The sequence below is a fragment of the Orbicella franksi genome, chromosome 8 (assembly GCF_964199315.1).
Source record: "Orbicella franksi chromosome 8, jaOrbFran1.1, whole genome shotgun sequence".
Classification (NCBI taxonomy): domain Eukaryota; kingdom Metazoa; phylum Cnidaria; class Anthozoa; order Scleractinia; family Merulinidae; genus Orbicella; species Orbicella franksi.
In genome coordinates this window covers 24,955,329-24,979,115 of record NC_138152.1, presented here as the reverse complement: position 1 = coordinate 24,979,115, position 23,787 = coordinate 24,955,329, and the positions used below count along the sequence as shown (strand labels likewise).

At 40.4% G+C, this 23,787-nt stretch overlaps 3 protein-coding genes across 4 annotated transcripts; all 3 read left to right on the top strand.

Annotated features, from left to right (window-relative positions):
• Positions 1-787: 787 nt before the first annotated feature.
• Positions 788-18,570, top strand: LOC145495840 (uncharacterized). The gene is made up of 5 exons (XM_081475424.1): positions 788-2,012; positions 4,285-5,091; positions 5,402-5,677; positions 6,753-7,221; positions 18,317-18,570. Exons 1-5 carry the CDS (start codon positions 1,709-1,711, stop codon positions 18,336-18,338), a joined length of 1,878 nt encoding a protein of 625 aa, XP_081331550.1. The 5' UTR covers positions 788-1,708; the 3' UTR covers positions 18,339-18,570.
• Positions 14,345-18,353, top strand: LOC145495843 (uncharacterized). Of its 2 annotated transcripts, none has more exons than XM_081475427.1 (4): positions 14,345-14,691; positions 16,049-16,717; positions 17,004-17,282; positions 17,838-18,353. In XM_081475427.1, exons 1-4 carry the CDS (start codon positions 14,382-14,384, stop codon positions 18,311-18,313), a joined length of 1,734 nt encoding a protein of 577 aa, XP_081331553.1. In that variant the 5' UTR covers positions 14,345-14,381; the 3' UTR covers positions 18,314-18,353. The 2 variants fall into 2 exon arrangements, with proteins under 2 accessions (XP_081331553.1, XP_081331554.1); XM_081475428.1 differs by having other exon boundaries at positions 14,347-14,562.
• A 2,594-nt stretch (positions 18,571-21,164) lies between the features above and the next one.
• Positions 21,165-21,867, top strand: LOC145494283 (BTB/POZ domain-containing protein 1-like). Its single transcript, XM_081473725.1, has 2 exons — positions 21,165-21,206; positions 21,436-21,867. The coding sequence occupies exons 1-2, from the start codon at positions 21,165-21,167 to the stop codon at positions 21,865-21,867; spliced, it is 474 nt and encodes a 157-aa protein (XP_081329851.1).
• Positions 21,868-23,787: the final 1,920 nt, after the last annotated feature.

Here is a 23,787-nt window from a genome sequence, read left to right as displayed (position 1 = left end):
GTAAGATCATTCTTAAAGTGATAAATCTTGATTGTCCTAAAACTGCCCGTAATCTGTTTCATTGCTCGTATCACATACCGTCATACAACTAAGTTCTTTTGAATGATGTATGGAAAGAGCTCATGTTAAATGAGAAAAAAACTTTTCGGTATTTTTGCAATTTTACTGCCACTTAGAAATATGTTTAATTAACCTTTCTGTCTGATCTTTGGAACTGTTGTGCTGAGAGCAAATATAGCTTTTGACTAACGGTAGTGCGGGAAGCACGAAACTGAAACAGTCAACATAATTATGGTTCTGATTTTTGGAGTCTAATACAAGTTTTCTTTTGAATAAAATACTACTAAAAGTCTCACTTACGCTTGGCTTGACACAGTCAGCCTTGTAAGAAAGATGTGACACTGCAAGGAAAATTCTGCTAACGATGTTTATGTGATGTGTTTTTTCGCATAAAAATTAAAGAGTTCAACCTCTCTTAGGAACAGGACAGAATATGAACCGGAATTTGTATCGTTTTATCAAACTTGCCAATCAAACGGTCACGCGAATCACGTATTAAGGAAAAGTGGAAACTGTGCAAGCGGTGTCAATGAGACGTGTTTATAGCGTAACTATTCAGATGAAATAACCTCTCTGAGAAGAATATAGAAATATGAACACCAATTTGAATCACCTGTTTCATTCAATTCATGTTGTACTCATGTCACACGTCTTGTTTTTGGTAGCTTTGCAACCCGAGTTGGGGCTCCCATAAAAAGAAAAAGATCTAAAAAGGACAGGGGTGCTCGTCGTACCTTTTAGGGGTTAAAATAACGTTTTTGGTACCTCGTTGCGTGTTCAGCCTCAAAAAGTCCACAGCGAGAGCTTTCTCGGTACCTTTTAGGGTATTGATTGAGATTTATGACAATGCTTTCATAAACTTTACGAGTAGAAGGTACTCGAAGCAGTCGTCTTCATCGCTATTCTGAAAATGATGAAAGTGTGAGTTATTGAGTTGACTTAGAATCGGCACCTCTAAGGGGTGAAAAAATTAAAGCCACACCCAAAAAACAGGATCTTGGTACCTTCTTTTCCAAATTTTCGATGAGCATCCCCGTCCTATTTATATGGGAGTGCCCCCCTCCCACCTCCCCTCCGGGCTTTGCAGTCATAGCTGCTCATTTGCCTTATCGAGTCAGAGCGCTGAAAGCCATGACGGAGACTTTTCAAATTTACCGGCGCAGCTCCGCATTGTTACCACTAAAATGATTTCGGATGTTCTAGCAGTTTGCAATTTCTAACTGACAATTTTCAGATTGTCAATGATAAACTCGGACGTCAGAAGCTAGCAGTCTGGGCAATATATTAAAATACACGGCATAAATCTGTTTGTAATTACTGAACAGGAAAAAAAGTAGTTTTTCCAGAAAAAATCTGGCCCCGATTCGTCTGCGAACATTTTCCATATCGTTTCCATCGTTACTCATCATTAGGAACTGTTAATGTCAATCAATAAAGGTTTCAGCAAAAATATGTTTAGAATTCATATTAGTCTTCCGATCTCCAACGATTGCAATTCTAGCTTAAAAGATGCTTAGGTCAAAATCTTTATCTGCATATATCGTGTTTATCTGTCCACGCGGGTTATGAGTGATTAGTTTTTTTGGCAGTCTTCCACTGCCTTCGTCTTCCTGTCGTCCCTGAAAAACAACGCCGCCGAAGAATCGAAATGGAGTCACCCGCGAAATCCTCTGCCAAATCTCATCGTGTTGGAGATTTTCTTCCCTCAGTTAAGCCCTCATATTTGTCGCTGATTTTAGTACTTGTATGTGGAATGAACCTGATGAGGAACGAATCCACAAACGATCGCCTGTTAGCGTTGGAAAAACACATGAAGATTTTGTCAGCAAGTAAGAGTTGTGTCGAGACTGCTTTGCCGTCGAATTACGACGAAATGTCCGACAAGCCGATCGCGGATTCTGTGATGTTTGTAAGAAAGACTACGAAACCTCTTAAGCCTTACTTTCTCAAGGGTAAGAATCATTCTGTGGTGATGAAGCTTGTTTGTACTAGAACTGCGAGTTATGTGTGTCATTGACCGTGTCACTCCGGGGGGGGAGGGGGGAAAGTACTCCCTTATATGAGCTATATAGGTATGCACGGCCTTAAAGGGTATGGCTTTACAGCCGTTTTGGTAATAAATAGGGTATCGATTTTAGCCTATTTTGGCCATTTTAGTCATAGATAGCGTATGGTTTTTGCACTCTAGCCTTGATATGGGTATGTTTTTAAGAAGAAGCCTCTTTTTCATCATTATTAAAAGCCTGTCACAAATTATGTTGACGCTAATTTAACATTGGTCTAAACTAGGGAACTTATTATAACGCAGGTCTGAAACAGGGTTTTAATTTAATTGTTAGGTCATAAATAGGGTATCGAATATTTGGTCAGGTCATAAATAGGGTAAGGGTTTTGAGAAGCCGGCCGCTCACCCCCACCCAACTTTTCTGGGAATACCCCTCCCCCCCCCCCCGGGCGTGTCACATACTGTGATACAACTAACGGAAACTAAGTTCTTTCAAATCAAGCATGAAAAGAGCTTCCACGAGAAAATACTCCATGGTATTTTGCAATTTAATTAACTGGAACTTAAGAATGTGTTTAATCCTTCTGCCTGATCTTTGGAGCTGTTGTGGGAAGAGCAGATGTGAATTTACTCTGAAGTAGCGTGACAAGCACGAAGCTGAAACAGCCAAATTATGGTTCTGAATTCTGGGATCCCATACTCGTTTTACACAGTATGAAATAACACGAAAAGCCTAAATGTAAATTGAGCCCTCTAATTTAAAGGGTCCGTTTGTGTTCTATATGTATGCCAAACGTGACACTGCAGGGGAAATTCTGCCAGCGATGTTAATGTGATATGAAGAGGAGGGTGAATAGGGGTATGGAAATCCGCCGATCCGCGTCTTTTTTTTCTTCAAATCCGTTGATCCGCCTGTATTTTTGTTCAGGTCCGAAACCACAACCACATCCGGGAACAGAAGTCTAAAAGTTCAAAGGCAAACTGGTAAATGTGAATACCATTGTTAATTTCGCAAAAATAGTGAAGAAGGCAACCAGCTTGATGACTCTAACACAGTACAATTCTAAGAACAGTCACACCTGAGTTTAAATGAGCTTAATTTGAAAAAACAATTAATAATTTGGATGAACTCATTAACATACCGACCAAGGCTGAAGCAATATCTATGATCCAAATTTTGTTTAGGACCCAAGATCCGAACATCAAGACAGGCACAATCCGGAATCCGCGCCAAAATTCACAGCTGATCCACGATCCACTGTGTTTTCAAAATCCGCGAATCCGCTCGATTTGCCGCAAAAATCCACAACCCGCGCCCTTTTTAAGGCCTAATCCGTCGATCCAAAAGCCTGCTTCCCCCCTCTATGAATGAGGGTATCACCTCTTTAAGCAGGATAAAGGAATATGAACCCGTATTCGTGTTGTTTTATCCGACTTTTTTACTCATACTGTCACACCACTTGCACGTAATAATTAAGGGATAGGGGAAAATATGCAAGTGATGTTAATGAGATATGTCTAGAACATAAAAATCTAAATGGTATAACTTCTCAGGGCAGGATGAAGGAATATGAGCAAAATTTGAATCGTCACGCAAACTTTCATTTGACTTAATTGTACGTACCAGCCTTGCAATTCGGCAAAATACACTCACTTAAGGGTGACGTTGGGAAAAAACATTTCAGGAAGATGAGATCCCAGCTGAGAAGTTCAGTAATTCAGTATCCTGTAGATCTTCATATACAGGAATGGCCCAAGTTTATATATTGAAACGAAACATTTACCAACATCCAAGCGTTCTATTTCTTGCCAGCCTGCTATCGCAAATGAGTGAATAAAACGCAGACGAGTTAATTGCGCTGAGCACAGTTGCCCCTGCGCTCTGCCTAATTACAACAGTGGACGTGTAGCACTCAAAGAGCGGCAGGGTACAAATTGCTTTTTGAGATTTTAAGCAATTATCCAGAAACTTGGCAGTAATATAGAACTCGCGCGTCATTCCCTACATGCCTACTAAACACGCAAGATCGCTGGAAGATTTACGTCACAGGACTTTGAAATTCAAATCGCCATTGTCAACACCTACACATATCAGAAGCTTTAGCGGTTTGCCTCGCCTCTGTTAGCTAGAAAGAAACGGGAGGTGTACGACTTTTTTCAACTACAGCTTCATGAATTCTAAACGAGATAAGAATCTAAATTATTTCTTTGCTCTGCAGTTAAAAATACGTCGGAAACACAGTCAACGACACTCAGAACAAGAAATCGCAGGCAAGCTTCCGACACTTCTCCTGTAACAATTGCAGACGTACGCAACGAGATCATCAAACAGTTTGAACAACTTATGCCCGTTCAGTATTGCAAGTCAAGTGAGAAAGTATGTCCTGCTGGTCCCCCCGGAGTCCCTGGTGCTAGAGGTGCAAAAGGGTCTCGTGGAATGAGTGTCATGGGACCCCCCGGTATGGACGGGAAAACAGGAATGACGGGACCTACCGGACCAAGAGGAGAAAAAGGAGAAGTAGGAGTGCCAGGATCGAAAGGAATTCAGGGACCGCCGGGAAAACCAGGTCCTCCCGGAATCCCCGGTTCTAGGGGTGCAAAAGGATTTCCTGGAATTACTGTCATGGGACCTCCCGGTATGGACGGGAAAACTGGAATGATCGGACCTACCGGACCGAGGGGAGAAAAAGGAGAAATGGGAGTGCCAGGACCGAAAGGAATGCCGGGACCACCGGGAAAACCCGGAGAAAAAATATCTGCTCCACAAGTGATGTTATCACCTGCTGAACAAACTCGAGATGAAGGAGGAAATACGAACTTTTATTGCACTGCTGGTGGAAATCCACGTCCTAGAATCGAATGGAGATTTAAGGGCAGCAAGCTTTTGTCAGGATCTAAACACTGGATCAAAGATGGCGGAGAGCTGAACATTAAACATTTAAACTACAGTGACGCTGGAGAGTACACGTGTGTCGCTACAAATATTCTTGGCTCACATCAAGCTTCCGGTAATTTGACTGTTCGAGGTAAGAATTGCAAATTAGAATTTACAATACCTTATTCAGTGACATCAAAAACGAAATCAAGGAAACCATGAAATGTGGATAGCGGTTTTCGCTTATTGTTGAAGTGATTTTTACAAGTATTACGCATACCAACATACCCATAAATGATTGTGGAGATGGCTTAATTTTGGTCGTTACGCAATACTTATAAAGACAAGTATTGCGCAGCGACCCAAATGATTGCTGGTTCTCTAGAGGAAAGAAGTTATCCAAAATCTTCTTTTATTACTTTTTACTGCAACGATCTAAACCTTTATTCTTCTTTACATAGGCCTTCCTATCTTCACCTCGGTACCTCCATCGCTTAGAATACCAGAAAAGCGATCCACTCTTCGCGAATTTTGTCAAGCCGAAGGGTTTCCACTTCCTGTGATAAACTGGACCAGATCAGGAATGCCTTTGCCTGTTGGCAAAACTGAAGTAAAAGATGGTAGTCTCACCATAAAGAACCTGAGTCCTGCTGACAGCGGATTGTATGAATGTGTAGCAACAAACAGCATGGGTACAAAGAAAGCCAAGATGAACGTGGTTTTACAGAAACAACCAGGTTTGAAAAATTTCGAAGAACGACGTTTTTGTCGAATGTCTGGTCATGGAATAATTTGCACAATGTCGTTGCTTTCAGACCCAGTTCCATAGCAGAGTTTTGAATGAGAGAAAAGAAAGCATTGACTGTATCACCTTGCGATATTAATTCCACAATCAAACCCATGACTATATTAAGTGTTATATCCTGTGCGACTTACACGAAGTAGTTGTTAGATGATATATTTAGTGTGACTCACATGAAGTGTGTGAGAATTAAACCATGTGCTTTTAGAGTGTACACATCGAGCTCGAGTGAATTTGGAGTGTTACATTAACCAGACACATCTCGGTAGATGCTGTAGTTCTTGCTCAGTACCGGGTACCCGGTTAAAACAGGATCACATTACTGAAATAGAGCTCTGGTTGGGCTTAACTGATGGTGATAATTGTCAAAATTTTAACTGTCGGCTGAGATTTGACGCGGTTTTTAACTGATAGCTACCCAGCGAGCAGAGTCTCGTTCGATCTTCTAGAAAGATCGAAGGAGACTCTGCTCGCGGGGTAACTGATAGCTCAGTGGGGAGACCCATGGATTTTCAAGAATATACGGATATGCACAAGAGTTTCCTCCAAAATTATTATTATTACAAACTTGGCAATTAAGGAGAAAAACTGTTACGTTTATTGTTGTATCAGTACGGAACACCGATAGACCGGAAGTGAGTCATGTTTGGCTTTTGTTCTGTCTGTGAGCACCCTCTGTAGGATGAGACGTCGTATTTTTACAGGCTTTTGTAGTTTTGGAGGACTTGTCACGACTCTTGATCTGCGGAGACCTGTCACGTTTTCATATTCTGCGTCTAAAAAATTAAGATAAAGGAGGCGTTTTATTATAAATGGGAGAATGCAACTCTAGGATATCAGCTGAATTAAACTGATGTATTTTTTTAATTCTTATTCTACAACCGTCAAACATTTGCAACTGAAGATGACATAGGAATGTCGAAACATGTTTCATGATGTTAAAAATGTTGTTTGTAATTTGGTGTTGTTACTGTTGCTGTTGTTTTCATCTCCTCTTCTCATCCTCATAGATTGTGATTGCTGGCGCATCGAAGAACCAGATGATCCAAGTTCAGGCTGGGGTTACTTCCTTGGAAGGGTTGATGCCATTGATTTCCAAACCAATGGTGACATCATTCTAACGGGCTACCGTCTGTGGGGAGTCAAAAGCGGTTCAACAAACGTTCAGGTCACCATTGGTTTGTATCTTGGAAGTTCTTTGATAGCAGAAAGAAATGGATCCTACAACACCATATCCACTGATATGACATTTGAAGTGCATTTCTCGCAAGAGATTTCTATTCGTGCAGGGCTGTTATACACTGCAACAGCTCAAATAACGATAAACGCAAGTACTTTTCATCACGAGGATGGCATGTCCAGTGTCTCATGTTCTGGTGTGACAGTTACCTTTCAATCGTCATCAAAAGACAGCAACAAGACTTCAGTGCGTCGGGGCCAGATACCAGCCCTTATCTTCCGTTCTTCATCATGTCAAAAGTGAACAACGCAGCCCTGGTTTACAAATCATGTTGTGGTGACCTCTTATTAACCATTATAATACAGATAGGACCCTGCGCGCGCTCTGGGTCAAAAACCCATGTTTTATCAGAGTATACAACATAGAAAAAGCGTATTTTATTGTTTCGTGCGTGTAAAATCTATATCATAAAGCAAATGAAGAAGCCTAAGCCGTGTATTACACTGACAAAACACTCCGGAAATTTGAGAACACTCGAAAAATGTAAAAAAACACTCGCCTGCGGCTCGTGTTTTCTACATTTCCCTCGTGTTCTGAAATGCCCGTCGTGTTTTATCACAGTGTAATACACGGCTTAGGCTTCTTTATTTGTTAAATAAAGACATAAATTGGACAATGCCGCGTATGTAAGGAACACGCTCATAAGAAACGTCGAATATATGTTATCAGTTTCAGAATCGGTCTAGGATGATGACAAATTCCGTAAGCGATGTTAATGTAATATGTCTATGGCATGAAAATTTAAGGGCGTAAGGGCATAACCGTTCTGAGCAGAATGAAGGAATATGAACCAAAATTTACATCGTTTTCTTAAACTTGTCACTCACACTGTGGAAACAATGTTAATGATAATATATGTCTATAGCATAGAAGTTAATATGACATAAGCTCTCTGAGTAGAATGAAGAAATATTAACTCGAATTTGCCTCTATTGCCACTTTCATCTAACTTCTTATTCATGTCATACGTCTTTCACGTACCAGCTTTTCAATCATATGTGCTCAGTTGTGTTCTTTCCTAGTCGCGCTAGAGTGCTAAAAGCTATGACGGAGGACTTCTGAATGGGCCGCAGTTCGGCATTATCAACACTAAATTGATTTCAGATGTTCTAGCGGTCCGTGGGTCATTCGTCAATTTAATTTTCAATCCAAATTAAAAATTGAAAATCGATGTCAATTTTTGATTTTCCTTTCTTTTTTCTCGCGAAATCAATAAACGTGTATCCATAAACATTTCACCATTTTCACATTTATAAGAAACAAAAATAACACTTAGACTTCTTATTTTTGTGAAGTCAGCATTGAATAGAAAATCAAACAGGCTATGATATTCCTTTATTAGCAGGAAAACCATTGTCACAGTCTTGTGTCAGCGTGAACGATTACGTGAATTTAGGAAGTCCAAAATTGAAAATTGCAATCAATTTTCCATTTTTGTTTTTCGGCCAAAACATTCCAAATCATTGACGGAACTGCCCTAGAGGGAGGGGGAGGGGCCCATTCGCATGGTAATTTTTTTGCCCACAAGCCTCCTCCCCACAGCCCCGCTTCCTTCCCTGCTTAAGAGTCGCGCTCTCTTCGACTGTCGTTTCGCGGTCTTTCGCGACGTTTGGAAACGTTTTTTGAATTTTGTGTCTTTTCATCGCTCAGTGCTGTCCATTACGGCGAGCAGGGAGACCTTCGACGTTAGCCAAGAAGGAAAAAAATCTTAGTTTTCGTAACTGAGGCGGCTGATGTAACCATATCGAGACTTCCTCGAGCTTTTCAGGTGCCATATTGTAAAAGATCGATTGGATTGGATTGGATTTGTAACACATGGATTTGCAAAACACTTAATAGAGAACAAAATTCAGGGGTGAATAAAAACTCTACAATATCCTTGAAATAAAACTTGTTGAGCTTAGCTAAACCTCACCCAGTTTCATTGTTTATGAACCAATCAGATGCGAGAAGATAAAACGTGATTCAGGTCCAGTATAAAACCGTCGGGAAAAATAATAAATTCGACGCACAATACTACATTCGACACTTTCTGGGTCAATCCATTGACACCTTCCGTAAAATTTGTGTTCAGTCATTCTGCTAGCATTCGTGTAGCTGCATGATTACACGCAAGGTTAACATTCGGCTAATAGTCTGTGATCATTGAAACACATGTAGTTGATACGAAAAGGAAAATGCACTTTATCCATGGAGTTGGAACACCGTACAGAAGGAAGCCCGTCCTGGCCTAACCCTTGGCTCAAAACCTAGGAGGGGCTCCGTCAAGGCCGGACCGGGCACATGGCCCAGGCACTGGCCTATCTGCTGGTGGTTTGCTGCCTGCCAGCCGTCAAAAGCGGGGGGTGGGGGGGGGGAGGATGTCTTTTACCGTCATCTTCACTTAGGTACACTTGAGTTTTCAGTGCCAAATAACGTTGATATTGACTGTGTTGCTGGGCACTTTGCTCAGTTGTTGAACATTAATTACCTGAGGCTCCTGTGTTGACCTGGGACCCTGCTGGAGAGGGACATCGTGACGGGTCAATACCCCAGCCAGGAGAGGTTAAGGCACTTGTAGCCGCTGGGACTGTCTTTCAGTGAGCTCTTTGCGAGCATGTTTTTGCGAATACGGTCAGGTAAATTTGTACACGTAATAATTTATCATGTATCTCACATCATAGGAAGGCGTTTTGCCTCCCATGTTAACATCCTCCTAAAGAGGAAAGTGATATATTAACTGGTATCATTCAAGAGAAAGGACGTTTCAATCTCTTTTTAGAGACTCTCTTTAGCGAGAAACCAACCAGCCAAACATCAAAGTCGAAACACGAGTACTCCACCACGAAGGCATGGGGCAACAGACAGAGTCTCAGAAACCCAGAGATATTTCTGTGGCCTTTAGCACTATTCAGAATTCCAGCTTCCCTCTCAAAGTGTGGCTTAGATTAGGTATAGTTTCACTCAGTTCTCGACTTCTCGAAAACAACACGTGTACTGCATATCCGTTAATTTGAAATCTGCCAAATAAACGGACTCGAACTTCCCGCTTACAAGCTTGTCTTAAATATGTACCAAGTCTCATGAGAATTCTTAAAACTTTATGGGCATCTTCGCTTTTACAAGTCCAATCCCTCGTTTAATAAATCCAATCCAGTCCAATCCTTTTTTTCAATATGGCGCCGCGCCTGAAAAGCTCAAGGAAGTCTCGATATGATTTACATCAGCCGCTTAAGTTAGGAAAACTAAGCCTTTTTTTCCTTCTTGCCTAACGTTGGAAGTCTCGCTCCTCCCTGTAATGGACAGAACTGAGCGACTAAAAGACACAACATTCACCAAACGATCCCAAACGTCGCGAAAGACCGCGAAGAAAGCTCGACTTCCCAGACTGCTTAAGCAGGGAAGGTAGCGGGGCTGTGGGGAGGGGACTAGGGACAAAAACATTTACCGTGCTAATGGACCCCTCCCCCTCCCTCTGGGGTAGTTCTGTCAACGATTTGGAATGTTTTGGCCGAAAAACAAAAATGGAAAATTGATTGCAATATTCAATGTTAAACTTTTAGACTTCCGTCGAAAACAGAAAAACTAAGTCATGCCACAGACTGCAACATCGTCGGAGAAACAAAATTGTTGCCCAGTTTTATTTTTCTCAGTCTTAACTGTTTTCAGGGTGAAAGTAAAAATACAAGTTCTGTTTCAGTGTGTATGAAAATCGGATTTCATAAACAAAGCGGCCGTGATGACAAAGGACTGATGAAATGTTTCTGGCAACTTAGTTAATTCATTCTACTGATAATTATTTACTTACCTCTCCCCCCCCCCCCCCCCGACCCCTTCCCCGACTTTCGGCGTAAAATCTGGGAACCACTGCTATTTGGGCGGGGAAAATGCTATTCAGTGGAAAACCAGAATACTTGTTTGGGATATGAAGTTTTATAATAAAGTTTCCATATAACGCGCGTTCTGATTGGCTGGAATAGCGTGCTTTATCAGAGAACAGAGCGTGGGGTGGATGGCGCTAAGCTGGCTTTCAAATTTTTGCATCGGAATTTTGACAAATTGGACCCAAATTAAACATGCCCTGTGACTTAGACAAACGCAATGGAAACGAGCTATTTTTCTACAGTAAATATAGCTCACGGAGACCATTGTTGACAACAGTCGTGTTAAAACGGTACTAAAATAACAAGTTTTGCTAGATTCCGACAAAAAACGTAGCGAAATAAACAAATTTTCAACGCAGCGAATGTTTCGATAATAGACATTTTAATCCATGAAATATTTTCGCTCGCGCTCGATTGATCTAAACCCGTCACGTGACCAAATATTCCCCAGCTAAAACTGGAAAATATCCGAGAATATTCCCCAATTTTCAAAATTGCGTGTGTTGCGAAAAAGATTTGAAGGATGCTAAACACATTAGCCTCCATTTGGCGCGAAAATACACTCGGATATTCGTCCTTGGACATTAGTACCTGCTCCTCGAAGCTCACAATTTTCCTAACGCTCTCGGAAAACTGTTCGCTTCTCGGAACAGATAATGTCCGCGGGAAAATATCCCAGCATATTTTCGCGCCAAATGGAGGCTATTGTTTATTTATACTAAAGAAGTAAAACAACGACAGAATACACCAATTGCGCTGTCTCTGTTTATGATGAGAAGCTTTATTTTTGTAAAAATGCTCAAACAACACTTACATGCAGCGTAGTAACGCTCGTTTGTTTATATTACAAGCGATCTTCGGTCATCTCAGCGAAGTGAACCTCAACAATTTCGTATCATCGCTCACCCGACGAGTGCTCAGTTGAAAGCCTGCTCTGATATTCTCTCCTGTATTCGGAGTAGAACCAGTGAGAGTAGTCTAGTCTTTCCAACTTTGAAGCTGGTTCGGGCAATCTTGCTGCTAGCGGCTGCAATCCGTAAATAACTGTAGCTCCTTTCAAATACAGCTCAGCATTTCGCATTTTCATCCGCAAGCTTTGAGCTATTTGTTGCGTTATTTCCATACGCACAGTGCACGTTTCCATGAGCCACAATGCGGACGGATTCCTCTAGACTAGAAACCTTTATCTGCCTTTAGATCCTCATTTAAAAATTAAACTAAAAAGCGAAATTTTAAGGCATCATTCTTCTCTTGAAAGCCACTCGAAATTAGACCTCGAAACTGAAAGCTTAGCTGAAGTCCAGTTTGTGATTGACAGCTGTCGTCTCGTTAGCCAATTAAATTATTTGAACAATTCTTAACAAGGATTGTGATTGGCTTCTTTTAGCTTGCTTTATCAGAGAACCGAGCACGGCTGACGCCATTCTCACTCGTTAAGAAAGTAAAGTTTGGTTTAAAAATTCAGCCGAATGCGTGGGGAAATTATTGAATTCTTTATCATAAAACAATTAAAGAAGCCTCGACTGTGCTCTGTTCTGTTGTAAAGCACTTAAGAAGTGGTAGAGCACTCAAGAAGTATACTTGAGTGCTCTACCGAAAAGTCTGCATCTAGTCTGCGTCTAGACTACACTTCTTTCATGCTCTACCGCTTCCTTAGTGCTTTACAACAGAACAGAGCACAGCCGAGGCTTCTTTATTTGTTAAATGATATTGGAATAATTCAACATCAAAAGAGAATTCCACTTTCACATATTGACAACTCTTTCTTGATTTTTATTATTACTGTTATTATTATTATTATTGTTACTGTTACTGTTACCGTTACTCTTACTGTTATTGTTACTGTTACTGTTATTGTCATCGTTATCGTTATCGTTATCGTTATCGTTATTGTTATTGTTATTGTTATTATTTTATAGTGTCTTTCAAAAGTGAAATTTTTCGAAGATAAAGGCTTGATACTTCTTAGAGGTTGTGATGTCCGGCCCTTCAACTGTGCGCGTCAGTGGAACGGGGTCCTAAGCTTGTTCAGCGTTTCGGAGTAAAATTCACCGTTAAAGATAGTAATAAAGATACCAACGCAACACGCGTCACTAGTGGACAGTTTCCCGAGTCGCTGATTTATTTAATGCCTCCAGTTCATACAAGGGAAAAGGTACCATTCGCCACCGAAAATTTCACGAAGAGTTAGCATACTGGCAACGGTAAATACCGGGAAAAAGTACCAGTCCAGTGCGCATTAGTTTTTCCTCTGTTTGTAATTATAATCAGTAGTGTAGTTCCAATTTACCTCAGCTGAACTGCATAAATTTGTAATTTGGGTGTCTTAAGTTCCAGCGTAGCAGAAGTACAAAATTACCTGAAATTGCCTCGCTTAAATATTGTATTATAATGTAATGAAAATGAAAGAAGTTAACCATACAAAGAGCAGTTGCATTAACATCGCTACTAGAACAATGAGACTGAATAAATACCACGTCCGTGCGAGGTTAAACCTTCACATTGAAGACTATATATACTAGTTTATACTTAGCTCTTATTAACCGAGCAGGAGGTCTGTATGCTAGAATCTTGACCGAGGTCGTGAGTACAGACGGAACGTAGTGAGGTTTGTACACACGACCGAGGTCAAGATTCTCCCATACAGACCGCCTTAGCTCGGTAAATAAGATGTTTATAATATGACAAACGAGAACAGCTTAATTCGCTTTAAAATGTAACAGGTTTGTACCAGCTGGCACTTAGCTTACGAACGGCGATGAGCTGAATTTAATTCTGCCAAAGTCTGTTCGTCCGGTTTACTTTTTTTTCTCATCAGCCGTTTGACACTTCCGTCAACAAATGCTGTTTCACCTCAAAACACTACCGGTCTGGATGCCGGTCTAGATGGGAAAATCTAGACCGCTTTCAATATCAATTTCAGCCAATCAAATTCGTGAATTTGGTAGTTCCCAGTCCTTGTGAAACACAGCCATATGATAAATACTAGTTATACAGGCTTTCGAGTGGTATACCATAGAATGTCCCACGAATCACTTGTATTTTCCCGGCATCTATACGAGCCTTCAAGGGAGTGTGTATCGAAAAAAATGCAAATGACAAGTGGGATATTCCACGGTATGCCGTCCAGTATACACTGGCGTTCCTGTATTCTGATTGGTTGTATTTTCTAATTATAATTTTCATCACTACTCAGTTTTGTTTTCTCAGAAAATTATCTTCGTCTTTTCGTCTTCACGAAACAGAAGCAGCTCTCAATTACGACCCAGAGAATTTTTTCCAATCTCATTCAAACAGACTCAACAAAATTTGTTTAAAATTTCAAAACAAAAAACAGTCAAATCTCCGACGACTATCATGCAGTATCAAGTTAGCTTTAAAAGTGTCAACATGTTAGACTACATTGTAAATCTCTTTAAAAAACAATCTTTGTTTATCTGCCCAGGTGGGTCAAGAAGGATCAAGTTTTGTTGGCAGTCTTCCACTGCATTCGTCTTCCTGTCATCCCTGAGAAACAACGCCGCCGAAAAATCGAAATGGAGTCACCCACGAAATTATCTTCCAAATCTTATCGTGTTGGAGATTTTCTTCCCTCTGTTAAGCCCTCATATTTGTCGTTGATTTTAGTTCTTGTATGTGGAATGAACTTTATGCGGAACGAGTCCACAAACGATCGCCTGGTAGCGTTGGAAAACCAGATGAAGATTTTGTCATCAAGTAAGAGTTGTGATGAGACTGGTTCGCCATCGAATCATGACAAAACGTCAGAAAAGCAGATCACGGATTCAGTTTTACTTATCGGAAAGACTGCAAAACCTCTTGAAAACAGGCCTTACTTTCCAAAAGGTGAGAGTCATTCTATAGTGATGAATCTTAATTGTTCTAGAACTCACTTGGCTGCCACTTATTTGTTTCATGATTGTATTCACATGATATGATACAATTAAGTTTTTTCAACTTTAGCACCAAGAAATCACCAGTGAGAAAAGATTTTTCGGCAATTTTCCAATTTAATTTGCACTTGGATCTTCTGCGCCATGTTAATGTTGAGATCTGTTGACTCACGTAACAAGCCTGTAGTGTAAGTCTAGTCTAAGACAAGTGTGAGAGACTCTAAGACAACCGATTGATGATCAACTGCTAGAACAGTCTCTGAATTTTGGGGCTCCATACCCGTTTTGTTCTGTATAAAATAAGAGTAAAAGTCTTAATGGTGCTCGGTTGCCTACTTTTAGCGTTCTAAGTTTAAGGCCCTTTTGTATTTTTTTGCCAGACGTGACACAGTTGGTAAGCTTAGCAAGCGTTGTTATCAATGTGCTATGTCTATAGCATAAAACATTTAAAGGCCATAACCTCTCTGAGCAGAATGAAGGAATTTGAACCCGAATTTTCATCGTTTCACTCAAACTGTCAGGCGACTTTGTTCACTGTTGCTCAGACTGTCATGGTTTACTTTAGAGTGATGTTTGGAAAGTACATATCTTGAGGACATATGGAGAGAGAGCATTTGCTGTGGCGGCACCGAGACTATGGAACTCGATCCCACTTGAACTAAGATCCAGTAGTTTGATTGACATTTTTAAACGGCATTTAAAAACATATCTTTTTAAACAAGCTTTTTAACTCTTTTAATTTTTAGATGATTTTTTTTTTCCCTCCCCTTTTTTAGGTTTTTAAATATTTTTTTTTAATTTAATGTAAAGCGCCATGGACAAATAGTGGATTGGCGCTATATAAATATTTTATTATTATTATTATTATTATTATTATTATTATTATTATTATTATAAGAAATCCGGCAACAGTCGAGTCAAGGCAGTTTATTTTTCGTTTGCAAATTATACAAGGCTGCAAAAAATTTGGATTAAACTAATGAAGTCAACCCAAAATACCATTATTCTACGTTCGGAGCAAAGTTGCTTTCAGGGTTCTGGAGAATCACGTAAAAGCGCTGAAGGATCCAAGTCGCCATTAACAACAATACTGTTTTAGCTGCTTTCATGATTTGCAAGTATGATTTAGTGAACATTGTCTTACTTGATCTGTTAATAGCCAGAAGAGAAGGGTGCAAGTGGGATACGAATTATCTCGGCTTCGTGAACTTTGAAAAGCAAAGTCTAAATAAGACAAGCACGTAAAATGTGTTAATTAATTAATTAATTAATTTTGGGTTTTTTTTTACCCCCAAATGTTGTTCTTACAGCTGAAAACGAGTTTAAAAAACCGTCAAAAATTTTGGGAGTAAGAAATCGCAGACAAGCTTCCAATGCTTCTTCCATATCAATTGAAGACGTACGCAGCGAGATAACAAAGCAGTTTGGACAACTTATGCCCGTCAAATATTGCAAGTCAAGTGAAAAGGTATGTCCTCCAGGTCCTCCCGGCATCCCTGGTACAAGAGGTGAAAAAGGATCTCGTGGCAGGAGGGGAGCGAAGGGGACAAAAGGGAGAACTGGAAGTCAAGGGGTCATGGGACCTCCTGGTAAACACGGGAAAACCGGAATGACCGGACCTACCGGACCAAGAGGAGATAAAGGAGAAATGGGAGTGCCAGGACCGAAAGGAATGCCGGGACCACCGGGAAAACCCGGAGAATCAATATCTGCTCCACAAGTGATGTTATCATCTGCTAAGCAAACTCGAGATGAAGGAGGAAATACGAGCTTTCATTGCACTGCTGGTGGAAATCCGCGTCCTAGGATCGAATGGAGATTCAAAGGAAGCAAGCTCTTGTCAGGATCTAAACACTGGATCATTGATAATGGAGAGCTGAACATTAAACATTTAAACTACAGTGACGCTGGACAGTACACGTGTGTTGCAACAAATATTCTTGGCTCACATCAAGCTTCTGGTAATCTGACTGTTCGAGGTAAGAATGTCAACGAGTTATTGAATATTGATGTCGCTTTTCTACAAATGCCACAAGCACATGCCTGAAAACTGAATTCGTACCACTGTGTTTGTAGGCGCTGCCAAAAGTGCTGTTTACCTTATCTCACTCGATACCGTTATTTTTGAGGTCATGAATTCTCTTATAGAGGAGTGCTGCGTAGCGACCCACTTAACGGCAGGCTCTCAAAAGGATAGAAGTTCATGGAGATCTGTAACACTTTTGCTGCATTATTATTTGCATGATTTAAACATTCTTTCCGTAGGTCTTCCAATTTTTACTTCAACTCCTCCATCACTTGTTACTCCTAAAGAGCTCTCTACTTTTCGACAAACCTGCCAAGCTGTAGGATTTCCACCTCCTGTGTTAAGCTGGAACAGATTAGCAATGCCTATGCCTGTTGACAAAACTGAAGTAAAAGATGGTAGTCTGACTATTAAGAATCTAAGTCCTGCTGATGGTGGAGTTTATGAATGTGTAGCAACAAACAGCATGGGCACAAAGAAAGCTAAGATGAATGTGGCCGTACAGAAACAACCTAAAGGTGTGTTATTGACTATTATCAAGTCAAAGCGTTTCTTTGGTTTTTTTTTTTTTTTTTTTTTTTGGCTTAATTAATTATACATCAGGCGGGTACACTGGATAATTTACATATCGTCGTAAGATGACTGCAAAACTTTGAACACTAGCTTGTTTCAATACAGGCAGTTTCCACACGCTCAAGATTCGGGATGATGCGACAATTGAACAACAGAAGCGTTAGTTAATAGCCAAAATGAAAGACCGGGTGATAAAGGGGAGACTGGACACTAGTAGTTTCCCTGACGTTGATCTCTATCCCCATGATCCTTCCTCAAAATTTTCGGAGTCAAAAACATGGCTTTGATTAAACATTTATTCGGATAAGTGGAACATATTATGTGATGATAGCCAAACAGTGATTAGTAGTCATTTACAAAGTGACGACTGTATGCATGGGCAAAACTTAACCTCGTCTTTTGTGGAGTTATTTGAAATATAACAGGCTCTTCATTCATGTCGGTTACTCCTACATAGAGTTTGTTGTTTTTATGGCTTCTGTAACTTTCCTTTTCAACAGATTGTGATTGCTGGCGCAGTCGACGACCTGAAAGTCCAATTTTTTCAAGATCAACCTGGCAATACTCCAGTCAAACGGTTGACGCAATTGATTTTCAAACTAATGGTGACGTCATCCTCGAGGGATACCGTCTGTGGGGAGTGAACAGCGGTTCAACGACCTTTCAGGTCACCATTCGTTTGTATCGTGAGAGCTCTTTGGTAGCTGAAAAAACTGGGTCCTACAACACCAGATCAGGTGTTAAAACATTTGGAGTGCATTTCTCACAAGAGATTTCTATTCGTGCAGGGCTGTTGTACACCGCAACAGCTCAAATAACGACAAGTGCACGTTCTTTTTATCACGAGGATGGTATGTCAAGTGCTTCATGTTCTGGTGTCACAGTTACCTTTAAATCGTCACCAAAAAGCACCAACGGTTCTAAAGTGAATCGCGGCCAAATACCGGGGCTTATTTTCCGTTCTTCGTCATGTTAAAAGTGAACTCAACAATACAGAGTAGAGATATACCATGGAACCCTAGTTTACAACCTGAGACTTTAATCCTTTTGTACCGACCATTTATGACAACTTAAGATATTAAAACAATCAGCCATGTATATAACGAACAACAGTAGTCATCACATCAGATATGGCAAACATAGGTCATAATCGAGAGTTCTGGAAGCCCAGGAACGAACATTGCATATAATGAATACAGAATTGAATAAATTTAAGCCTAGCGGTCGTGATGACAAAAGTGATTGAAAATCAGTTCATCACTCAGTTAATTCATTCTACTGATAATTATTTACTAAGCCTCCTTCCCCCTCCCGACTTTTGGCGTAAAATCTGAATAATGTTGCTATTTGAGTGGGAATTGATGCTCTACAGGGGGTAGTCAGAATACTTGTTTGAGATGTGAGTTCCGTTTATGGGAAAATTTATCTCCTATAAGAAGCACTGGAAAATAAAGATCGTTATATTCCAGTTTCATTTCTTGACAACTCTTTTATTTTTATTTATTTATGGCAGTGTCTTTAAAAAACGAAATTTTTTGAAAATAGACGCTTGATCTTCGAAGAGGCTGTGATATCCGGCCCTTTAATTATGTGCGTGGAGGGGGGTCCTATGCTTGTTTAGTGTTTCGGATTAAAATCCTCATTTAAAGGTATTTATAAAGATACCAACGGAACGCGCGACACTAGTTAGTAATTTCCCAAATTGCTGTTTATTTAATGCCTCCAGTTCATGTAACGTAAAAGTTACCATTGGCCACCGAAAAATTTACGAAGAGTTAGTACACTCGCAACGGTGAATATCGCTCGGCATAGTCAATCGAACGATCGGAAATCGAACTCAATCGAACCCAATCAAACTCAATCCGTGGATTGACTTCGATTGAGTTCGGCAATCGAACCAAATCGAACACCGTACTTTGTGTGAGTTCGATTTCCGAAACAATCGAACTCAATCGAACAAATCGAACCGAACCAAACTTAATCCATTAGATTGTGTTCGATTAAGTTTGGAACGGATTGCGTCCAATAGCCCTTTTCACGATTAACTGTGCTCATTTGCATTACAATAAAATCTAGCATGGATGTGCGGCAATTTCGGGCTGTTTTGTAGTTTTAGTCCGAAATTGCCTCGCATCCACGTTGGATTACATTGTAATGCAAATGAGAAAAATAAACCATGAAAAGGACTATTGTTCGGTGAATAAATTCGCTTGAACAAAGATTATGTTATGTGGTCTCGAAAACACGAAAATCACGTGTTATACTGAAGTAACTCGAATTTTGAAAAACTTCAACACCAGTTTTACAAAGAATGAAGAGTTCAGAAATCAAAATTTCGATTTTCCAATTATTTTTGTGTGATTTCGATTTGGTTCGATTGCCGAAATAAATCGAACTCAGTTCAAGGATTGAGTTCGATTTAGTTCGATTGAAAAAAAGGTCGATTGAGTTTGATTGACTGTGTGGTGATATCGGGAAAAAGGTACCAGTCCAGCGCACATTGCATTTTTCCTTTGTTTGTAATTATAATCATCTCATGATAATACAGGATATAGCGTTCTCGGGTAAAAAGTAAAACCATAAGCTCTCGACAGCTGGTCTACTGTCTTCGACGTCGCAATTTTTTTGTGAACTAATTGCCTGAAGGATGGAAGTTTTGGATGGTGAAAATAAGCGATATCGTAAACAGCTCACTAAACTTGGCGGAAACAAACTTTTATGAAGTAGACCTCGCGCCGCCATGTTTGTTGTGAGTTTTGCATTTCGAGCGCTATCTCGCGACCCCTCTGGTGATCGCGTGGTTCCTCGCGCTGAAGTGCGCGTTAGAGCCCAGGCTTCACACGGAAACATTATTGTTTTGAGCCACTTTAAAGGTGTGTTATTGACCATGAACAAGTCAAGGCGTAACTTTCGCGATTTGACTTTTGTTTAATTATACATTAGGTGAATACACATGATAATTTGCATAGTCTCGTATGATGACTGCAAAACTTTGAACGCCATCTTGTTTCAATAAAGGCGGTTTCCGCACACTCAGGATCGGAAGGTAATGATGCAAAGCAAAGTTTTCAGTGAAAGAGAAGCATTGGTTGCACTTTGCAATATGTTTTAGTACTTCAGATGATCAAAGTGGACACCCTCCACGAATGGCTAAAGCAGTTTTTAACCTCTTTTGTAAAATCTTTCACGAAGTTGGTGTTGTATTTTTTTTCTATTTTTAATTACTGTTTGTTAAGCTATTTAGCGATTATATGCGACAACTGAAAAACAAAAAGCGTTTTTCACGTAGTATCAGCCTTGCAGTCTATTGTTTGTCTTCATACATTTCTTTGGCTGATCAGATCTCTTTTAGATCCTACGTTGGCAGTGTTTATCGTATGCGGTCCCTTGCAGTTTCTGGTTTCCCAAAATGAAAGACCGCGTGCTTAAGGGGAGACTGGCACTAGTAGTTTCCATGACGTTTATCTCAAAATCTATGCGCACGATCCTTCCTCAAAATGTTTGGATCGGAATTAAAAAATGACTCTGATTTAACATTTAATCTAATAAGTGGAACATATTACACGATGATAGCCAAACATTGATTAATAGTTTGTCACCACTGACACGGAGCTGATACTTGGCTAAGAACAAGAAAGGTATTGAAACAGCTTTATTTGATTTCTCATCTCATTCCTCATTTTGCCCCGCAGGACACCTAAGGTCATTTGGTTTCCGTAATCAGGCTCTGTTTTACTGTGTAGGGTGATTGGCCCTACGCCAAACTCCCAACCTGGAGGGTCAGGGAATGTCCTTTAGTCTGGTTTTTACCCTTTGACCTGCCAGACATGATTGAATCTGCCAGGGAGATTGAACTCCCAGCCGGTACGGTATAGCTTTTGGGGTCGTGGAAACACGCAAGCTCCCCTACCACTATAAGGCGACAGTCCATAATTTACAATTGACAATTCTATGTGGGCAAAATTTACCAACCTATATATTAGGCGTTAGATATATAACAAGCTTTTCATGCATGAAACTTACTACCACATATAATTCGTTGCTGTTATAGTGGCTGTTTTCATGTCAACTTTTCTTTCGATAAATTGTGATTGCTAGCGCAGCCGACGACCTGAAAGTCTAAGTTCAGGTTGGGGTTACTGTGGAACAGTTGACGCAATTGATTTCCAAACCAATGGTGACGCCATTCTGCGGGGATACCGCCTGTGGGGAGTCACAAGCGGTTCAACGACCTTTCAGGTCACCATTGGTTTGTATCGTGGAAGTTCTACGATTGCAGAAAAGACTGGGTCCTACAACACCAGATCCACTGGTAAGACATTTGAGGTTCAATTCTTACAAGAGATTTCTATTCGTGCAGGACTGTTATACTCCGCAACAGCTAAAATAACGACAAGTGCAAGTTCTTTTGCTCACACACTGACGGCATGTCAAGAGCTTCATGTTCTGGCGTCATCCAAAGACAGCAACAGTTCTGGAGTCGGTTCGGGCCAGATACCAGCGCTTATTTTTCGTTTCCTACGATGTTAAAAGTGAACTCAATATTACAGAGTTGAGCTACAAGGAGTGTCACTTTAGTAAGGAGCACGCGGATCTGTTCCTCGACATATCTGTTCCTCAGCCGATTTCAGGTCTTTGCATTTAAGTCTTTGCCTTTTCCCATATCGTGAATAAATAAAGGACGGTGTTGTTCTTGTTATTTTGGGCTGGCTGGGAAACCCATGGTCACCCACATTCGATGCAATACGTATGATACGAAAACGTTTTTCCTCCTTGTTTGCTTTGTTATATTAATTTTATCAGTTGAACTACACGTTTCCATATTTTGAGAATTTTAGGGAAAAAATTGACGATTTTACAATCCCTAATATTGTGCCATTTTCCCCTTAAAAATGGTATTCGAATTTCGTGGTCAATAACCGATGACGTCACGTTGATACCAGATGATAAGTTTTAAGATGCACGTAGACAAATCAAAAAAAGGCGATATTGCGTTCCAAGTGTCCCTAACCAACAAAGGTTTCAAAACCTATGTTCAACGAATGTGAGATCCCGAATTTACACCAAAGATCCGATCCGATCCGAGCGATCATTGTTAGGTTAGACCATATATGTATTAAGTTGTAACAAGAGATAAACTCTTGGTTTTAAGAATGCATTTGACTAATAACTTGTTGACTAGTAAAAAAACCCTGAATCGCGAATTAAAAGGAAGCTCTTTGATATCTGATTTCCTGCACTATTAATGTAAGTTCATATTCATCTGCATCTTTAGCCTGCGAGCAGGCTTCCGCCCCGATCACTTCACTGTCCAACTTCTTCAGTTTCGCGCTCGCCGAATTTGTTTTCCGTCCTCGCCGGGAGCCTGTTCCTGTTCCGGCGAAGGTTACTGCATCTTCACCGACCTCATCCGCCTCTCTCGTGCGCTAGAAGTTAGTCCTAATAACGCACAATTTGATGCCCTCGGTTGATACCGCTTGATCTTTGCTTGAACTGAAGTCGCTCATTCCTGAATAGGGTTACATGTTTTCTTTTCTGTTTTTCCTAATTGCGGTTGTTTCCCATTTGAGGTTTATCAACGGCCAGTCAGCTAACTGCTTAGGTCAGTTCGTTGGCGTCCTGTATGAATTGGGTAACTTCGCAAACATCTTTAATTGGTTTGTCTATGTCTCGCAGAAGTCAGATAAGACTTAATTTTGAAGTCTTTGAAGTCACTTTGGAAAAGCCAAGAGGCTGTTTTTTAGAGCTTATGTTTTTCCCATTCCATTTATCTTAGGAAGGCGCTGACAGATGTGCATTATGGAATCAGAATCGCTTCAAAAGTTTAACGCGAAATTCACAAAAAATACTTTGAATTGCTATAAATTGCTAAGCAAAATTGTATGGTGTTGTTTTTACGACCGAATCGCTCACAAATTGGAACAAATTTACAGGTGCGATTTAGAGTTTGAATTCTAGAACGACAAAATTCGAGGGAGAACAAGCTGACTACCTACCATTGTACGAACAGACCGAACACGTTGGAGAACTGACTTAACACGTTAGCAAAGTTAGGTCGTTGCCGAAACACTCGTAGCTGAAGCGACCGATTTCCTGTCTATGAGACGTAAGGTATCAAAATGACGTCACATCATGGTATTTCGCACTTACAACTCGACTCATTCCCCTAACTATTTTTAAGGACCAAATAGTCAAGTTTGTGAAATTGTAAAATCGTCAATTTCCACTCAGAAAGTCTCAAACTTTCGAATAGTTTATTTCAAACGATAAATTTTGTTAATTCTTAAAAAAATGTTTTTTATGTACTCCAATCAAACCCTAGGTCCTAATCTGGGTATTTCCCGCACACATTAATTACTGGCTAGTTAAATTTCCTTTCAACCTCCTCAACCCCTGCTCCAGTTGAGGGGTAAACCGCACTGGAACCACCGAGAACCGCCCCTTCCCCTT

Excerpts from the sequence above, each read along its gene's own strand:
- LOC145495840 (XM_081475424.1), top strand. The coding sequence starts at position 1,709 with ATGGAGTCACCCGCGAAATCCTCTGCCAAATCTCATCGTGTTGGAGAT. Across the intron at positions 5,678-6,752 it reads GGTTTTACAGAAACAACCAG|ATTGTGATTGCTGGCGCATC; the intron begins GTTTGAAAAATT and ends TCATCCTCATAG. Across the intron at positions 7,222-18,316 it reads CGTTCTTCATCATGTCAAAA|TGAACTCAACAATACAGAGT; the intron begins GTGAACAACGCA and ends TCATGTTAAAAG.
- LOC145495843 (XM_081475427.1), top strand. The coding sequence starts at position 14,382 with ATGGAGTCACCCACGAAATTATCTTCCAAATCTTATCGTGTTGGAGAT. Across the intron at positions 14,692-16,048 it reads CAGGCCTTACTTTCCAAAAG|CTGAAAACGAGTTTAAAAAA; the intron begins GTGAGAGTCATT and ends TTGTTCTTACAG. Across the intron at positions 16,718-17,003 it reads TGGTAATCTGACTGTTCGAG|GTCTTCCAATTTTTACTTCA; the intron begins GTAAGAATGTCA and ends TTCTTTCCGTAG.
- LOC145494283 (XM_081473725.1), top strand. The coding sequence starts at position 21,165 with ATGATTGAATCTGCCAGGGAGATTGAACTCCCAGCCGGTACG. Across the intron at positions 21,207-21,435 it reads TTGAACTCCCAGCCGGTACG|CGCAGCCGACGACCTGAAAG; the intron begins GTATAGCTTTTG and ends TGTGATTGCTAG.